The 7,209-nt window shown below is 41.4% G+C and overlaps 1 protein-coding gene across 1 annotated transcript; it reads right to left on the reverse strand.

The window, feature by feature from the left end:
* Positions 1-565: 565 nt before the first annotated feature.
* Positions 566-1,005, reverse strand: LOC124973761 (28S ribosomal protein S18c, mitochondrial-like). The gene is given in 2 exon segments (XM_047537489.1): positions 566-843; positions 846-1,005. Coding segments are annotated over 2 exon segments (372 nt in total). The 3' UTR covers positions 566-631.
* Between the last annotated feature and the right edge of the window lie 6,204 nt (positions 1,006-7,209).

Below are 7,209 nucleotides of genomic sequence, written 5' to 3' on the forward strand. Positions count from 1 at the left end.
CCACATTTTCCCTGGAATTTTAGGTGAGAAATTTGGGCATGTTCACACTCCATGGGTCTGTTTTTGCTTGGACTAACACTAAAACCTGAGGAAAGATGGTTTCTCTTCGATGTACTTTTATTGTGCAAAGCATATTAGTTTGAAACACTACAAAGAATAAAGTGATTTTTTTCTTTAATATATGGAAAATATGCTGCATCTTAAAAGATTTATTACACAAGAGATTTTTCAAACTTTTTCAGGAAAGGGCCAGAAGTAAATATTTTAGACATCAAAAAACTAAGCAGCAAAATTAAGGCATGTAATATTATCTGATAGGAGAAATATTAGGTGATGAGAAAACAAATTTATACAAACTCAAATAATAATAAATGAGTAGAGTTTTTGTCAAACAAGTGTACTAGTGAAAAGAATATTTTTTTTAAATACAGGACCACTTTTATTCAAGGTATGTACAATTTAATGAATATTAACATTTTACATAAGTAACCTGTTGTGTGAACTGTCATATGGAGGGGGAAGCTTCACTCCTGATCTCACTCTTGAAACTCTTTTCCTCCCAAAGGTTAGTTTGAGTCAGTAGAGGTCAATTTATTACAAAACAAGTTTATTGGTGATAACCTTATATCATTTATTCCCGATATTTGATGTTACAAACTTTAGGGTCTTTGAGATATGCAGGATCCTTGTATGTAACTGGTATAAACCCCATTATTTGAGCTCTCTTAATTGCTTTTGTAATTTCTTTCTGTTTCTTCCCACAAAGACCTGTTATACGCCTTCCATAAATGCATCCAGTAAATGGAGAAACAAATTGGGACAGAAGCTGTACATTTTTATAACTACACGTTTCTCACACAAGATACATTTCTTAAGAGGCTCCTTATAAGGATTTTCCATTGGAACAGGCAGGTCCTCATTGCCAGTTACCTGCTTGTATTGTGAACAACCCCTTCTCCAGAGCACTGAGCAAGTTCCAGGATTTGGGAAGCAGACAGCAGTCATTAGTCAGGGTGTCAAATTCTTCTCTAAACTACCACAGGAAGCAAGAAGCAATCACGGGTGCCATGGTTCCTGTTTGAAAAGAATAATTAAAAAAAAATTTAATTTAGAGTTAGTGTTCCTTATTATTATCACCTTCATTGCAAATGCATATCTACAAAATCCATTCTTACTTGTGGGTCACATAAAACAGGCAGCAATCAAATTGGCTAGGATTTGTCAACCTCTATTTCTCTCTCCTCTCTCTCTCTCTCTCTCTCTCTCTCTCTCTCTCTCTTTCTCTCTCTCTCTCTCTCTCTCACACACACAAACACACACAAAACTCTTAAACATTATAACATTGATATTAATTTTATTGAGGTAACTGGAGAGTTTTTATCCAGTATCTCAAAATCTTCACCAAAAGGAAAGCTTTTAAAAAGAATGACTGGGGACAGGGCCAAGATGGCGGACTAGAGGGCGGCTGCATTTCACGCTGCTCCAGGACGCAAGATTCAAAAGAGGAGATAGTGAGAGACTTGGGACCAACTCAAAGCTGCCGGGTGAGTCTCTCCTGTTGGGGAGGCGTCCCGGATGGGGCGGTAGCCCCAGAACGCAGGGAATTTGTGAAGTGGAGTTGCTCGGTGAGACGCCCCTCCCCCCGCTGGAGCGGTAAACATGGACAACTGGGATCATCGTAGAGGAGGCGACTCAGCATAGCGCTTGGACTCGAGCAGCCGCTGGGGCTCTGGGTGGCTGCCTGGGGAGGAGCTGCGTGGCGAGCAGTTTGGACCCAGAGTGACCGCTTCCGAACACCGGGGGGTTGCCCGGAGGAGGAGGAGAGGCCCGGCGGGTCGCTTGGGTCTAGGAGTGACTGCATCAGAGCCACGGGCGGTTGCCAGAGGAGGAGCTGCGTGGTGAGCTGTTTGAACTCAGAGTGGGCGCTCCTGAGCGCCAGGGGACTGCCCGGAGGAAGAGGAGGAGCGCGGCGGGACGCTTGGTCTGGGAGTGACTGCATCAGAACCACAGGCGGTTGCCAGAAGAGGAGCTGCGTGGTAAACTGCTTGAACCCAGAGCGAGCGCTCCTGAGTGCCGGGAGGTTGCCCGGAGGAGGAGGAGCGCGGCGTGTTGCTTGACCTGGGAGTGGCTGCATCAGAGCTGCGGGCGGTTGCCAAAGGAGGAGCTGTGTGACGAGCTGTTTGAACTCGGAGCAGCTGCTCCAGAACACTGGTGGCCTGCCTGGAGGAGGAGAGCAGTGGGACGCTTAGCCTGGGAGTGACTGCATCAGAACCACAGGCGGTTGCCAGAAGAGGAGGCGAGTGGTGAGCTGATTGGACTAAAAGCGACCGCTCCTGAACACCGGTGGCCTGCCTGGAGGAGGAGCGTGGTGAGTCACCTGGTCTCGGAGCCACCGTTCCTGAACACCTGGGGGGCTACCCCAAGGAGGAGGAGGAGGAACAGGGCGGGTCACTTGGACTTGGAGTGACTGCCTAGGGCTACGGGTGGTTGGCGGGAGGAGGAGACCCGAAGTGAGTTGTTTGGATTCCTAGTGACTGCGTCGGAAACCGGGCGGCTGTCCGGAGGAGGAGGTGTGTGGCGGGTCTCTGTGTCTCGGAGCTATTGTACGGGGCTCCAGGTGGTGGCTCAGGGGAGGGGCCGCATAGCCAGGCGATTGGTGCAGAGCAGGGTCCCAGGAGCTAGGTGGCTTCTTGCTGGAAGAGCCGCACAGAGACACGCCTAGGGGTGGAGCGAAGTTTCCAGGGCTGCGGGCAGATTCTCTGGGAGAGGTAGCCTAAGGAGACGCGCCTGCGAAGGGTGAGACTCCCAGGCCCAGGATGTAGGTCCGGGCCCCTGGGATCGTTGCAGAAGAAGACAGCCCAGCCCAGGAGGTAGTTGTAGATTGAGGGGAACCTCTAGGAGGGCAACTGACTAGCGAGACGTCCCCACCGAGTGACTCTTCCCGGCCGGGGGAGGTTTTCCCACAGGGACGGTAAAGCCAGAGACATAGGCACAAACAGGCCTTGCCTTAGCCCACAGTCTACTTCCCCATTGGATGACCATTGGTCAACAAGTGGAGGCACCTCCGCCCACTAGCAGGGAATATACGCCACCTGAGGGTCACCACCCCTAGAGAGGCAGCTTCTTCGTGGAGCTCTGCATTATCAACCTCCTCCAAGACTTCAGGCTACTGAAGGATAAGAGGGGATATACTAGCAATCTTCAGGGACATTATAAGTTGATATAGGAAATCTGCAATATCTTAATGACCCACTGATCCCTGAACAATATGAGAAAACAAGGGAAGAAAATGCCCCAAACAAATCTAGATGTTACATCAATAAAATCCAACGACAGCATGGCAGAAGAAATGACAGAAAGGGAGTTCAGAATGTACATAATTAAAATGATTAGGGAAGCAAACGATGAGATGAAAGAGCAAATGCAGGCATTGAACGATCGCACCAATCGACAGTTAACAGAGCAAATTCAGGAAGCAAAAGATCATTTCAATAAAGAGTTAGAGATATTGAAAAAAAACCAAACAGAAATCCTTGAAATGAAGGAAACAATAAACCAAATTAAGAACTCCATAGAAAGCATAACCAATAGGATAGAACAGCTGGAAGACAGAACTTCAGATATTGAAGACAAAATATTTAACCTCGAAAACAAAGTTGAACAAACAGAGAAGATGGTGAGAAATCATGAACAGAATCTCCAAGAACTATGGGATATCATGAAAAGGCCAAATTTGAGAATTATTGGGATTGAGGAAGGTATAGAGAAACAAACCAAAGGAATGAACAATCTATTTGAAGAAATAATATCAGAAAATTTCCCAAATCTGAAGAATGAAATGGAAAATCAAGTCCAAGAGGCTTATAGGACTCCAAATACACAAAATTACAACAGACCCACACCAAGGCACATTATAATGAAAATACCTAACATACAAAATAAAGACAGAATTTTAAAGGCTGTGAGAGAAAAGAACCAAATTACATTCAGGGGGAAGCCAATACGGATATCAGCAGATTTTTCAATCCAGACCCTAAAAGCTAGAAGGGCCTGGAACAACATTTTTCAAGCTCTGAAAGAAAATGGATGCCAACCAAGAATCTTATACCCAGCAAAACTTACCTTCAAATTTGACGATGAAATAAGATCATTCCACGATAAACAAAAGCTAAAAGAATTTACAAAAAGAAAGCCAGCATTACAGAACATTCTCAGCAAAATATTTCATGAGGAAGAGATAAAAAACAAAGAAGCAAATCAGCAAAGGGAGGAATTATCCTAAAGGAACTGTCAAATAAAGGAGGAACCAAGATGTGTCAAAAATTTTAAATATGAACCAAATGACTGGGAATACAAATCATATCTCAATAATAACCCTGAATGTTAATGGCCTGAATTCATCAATCAAAAGACATAGACTGGCAGATTGGATTAAAAAGAAAGATCCAACAATATGTTGCCTGCAAGAGACTCACCTCATAGAAAGAGATACCCATAGACTAAAGGTGAAAGGATGGGGAAAAACATACCACGCACATGGGCTCAGCAAAAAAGCTGGAGTATCCATCCTCATTTCAGATAATGTGAACTTCAAGCCAATGTTAGTTAGAAGGGATAAAGAAGGACATTTCATACTGCTTAAGGGAAGCATAAATCAGCAAGATATAACAATCATAAACATCTATGCCCCAAACAGTGGCTCATCCATGTATGTTAAACAAATCCTTCTCAATTTTAGAAACCAAATAGACCATAACACAATAATACTAGGTGATTTTAACACGCCTCTTTCACCACTGGACAGATCTTACAAACAAAAATTGAACAAAGAAACCATAGATCTCAATAACACAATCAATAATTTAGACTTAACAGACATTTATAGAATATACCATCCAACCAAGAGCGAATACACTTTCTTCTCAGCAGCACATGGATCCTTCTCTAAAATAGACCATATATTAGGCCACAAAGCTAATGTCAGCAAATACAAGAAGATAGAGACACTACCTTGTATTCTATCAGATCATAATGGATTGAAGTTACAAATTAATGAAAGAGTAAAAAACAGAAACTACTCCAACACCTGGAGATTAAACAATATGCTACTATATGATGAATGGATAACAGAAGATATCAGGAAGGAAATTAAAAAATTCTTAGAGGTAAACGAGAACAAAGAAACAACATATCAAAATCTCTGGGACACTATGAAAGCGGTACTTAGAGGAAGATTTATTTCATGGAGCGCATTTAATAAAAGAAGTAAAACTCAAAAAATAAATGACCTAACACTACAGCTCAAAGCCCTAGAAAAAGAAGAACAGACCAACACCAAAAGTAGTAGAAGACAGGAAATAGTTAAACTCAGAGCTGAAATCAACGAAATTGAAACGAGAGAAACAATACAAAAAATTGACAAAATAAATAGTTGGTTCTTTGAAAAAATAAACAAAATTGATAAACCTTTAGCCACACTAACAAAGAGAAGACGAGAGAAAACCCAAATCACTAAAATTCGGAATGAACAAGGAAATATCACAACAGACACGGCCGAAATACAAAACATAATTAGAAGCTATTTTGAAAATCTGTACTCCAACAAAATAGAAAATTTCGAAGACATCAACAGGTTTCTAGAGACATATGAATTGCCTAAACTGAACGAGGAGGACATACACAATTTAAATAGACCAATTTCAAGTAATGAAATAGAAGAAGTCATCAAAAGCCTACCAACAAAGAAAAGTCCAGGACCAGATGGGTTCTCAGCCGAGTTCTACAAAACTTTTAAAGAAGAACTCATTCCAATACTTCTCAAAGTATTCCAGAAAATAGAAGAGGAGGGAACTCTCCCAAACTCATTCTATGAAGCCAATATTACCCTGATTCCTAAACCAGACAGAGACACATCGAGGAAAGAAAATTTCAGACCAATATCCTTAATGAACATCGACGCAAAAATTCTAAACAAAATTTTAGCAAATTGCATGCAAAACATATTAAAAAGATAGTGTACCATGATCAAGTGGGTTTCATCCCAGGGATGCAAGGTTGGTTCAACATCAGAAAATCAATAAATGTCATTCACCATATCAATAGACTTAAAGTCAAGAATCACATGATTATTTCGATAGATGCAGAAAAAGCATTTGATAAAATACAGCACCCCTTCATGCTCAAAACACTAGAAAAAATAGGGATAGTGGGAACATTCCTTAACATTGTAAAGGCCATCTACGCTAAACCCATTGCTAATATCATTCTAAATGGTGAAAAACTGAAAGCATTCCCTCTAAAAACTGGAACAAGGCAGGGATGCCCTCTTTCACCACTTCTATTCAATATCGTCCTTGAAACTCTAGCCAGAGCAATTAGACAGACCAAAGAAATTAAAGGGATACAAATAGGAAAAGAAGAACTCAAACTATCCCTATTTGCTGATGATATGATGGTATACTTAGAGGAACCAGGAAATTCCACCAGAAAACTTTTAGATCTCATAAGTGAATTCAGTAAAGTAGCGGGATATAAGATCAATGCACATAAATCGAAGGCATTTTTATATATAAGCGATGAATCTTCAGAAAGAGAAATTAGGAAAACTACCCCATTCACAATAGCTTCGAAAAAAATAAAATACTTGGGAATCAATCTCACAAAAGAGGTGAAAGACCTCTACAATGAGAACTACAGAACACTAAAGAAAGAAATTCAAGAAAACCTTAGAAGATGGAAAGACCTCCCATGTTCTTGGATAGGAAGAATTAATATTGTCAAAATGGCCATACTACCAAAAGTGCTATACAGATTCAATGCAATTCCAATTAAAATCCCAATGATGTACCTTACAGAAATAGAGCAAGCAATTATGAAATTCACCTGGAAGAATAAAAAACCCAGAATAGCTAAAGCAATCCTTGGCAGAAAGAGTGAAGCAGGGGGCATCGCAATACCAGATCTTCAACTCTACTACAAAGCAATAGTAACAAAAACGGCATGGTATTGGTACCAAAATAGAAAGGTGGATCAATGGTACAGAATAGAGGACACGGACACAAACCCAAATAAATACAATTTTCTCATACTAGACAAAGGTTCCAACAATATGCAATGGAGAAACGATAGCCTCTTCAACAAATGGTGCTGGGAGAATTGGAAATCCATATGCAACAGAATGAAACTAAACCCATATCTCTCACCATGCAC

This window comes from Sciurus carolinensis, unplaced genomic scaffold (genome assembly GCF_902686445.1).
Source record: "Sciurus carolinensis unplaced genomic scaffold, mSciCar1.2, whole genome shotgun sequence".
NCBI classification, from domain to species: domain Eukaryota; kingdom Metazoa; phylum Chordata; class Mammalia; order Rodentia; family Sciuridae; genus Sciurus; species Sciurus carolinensis.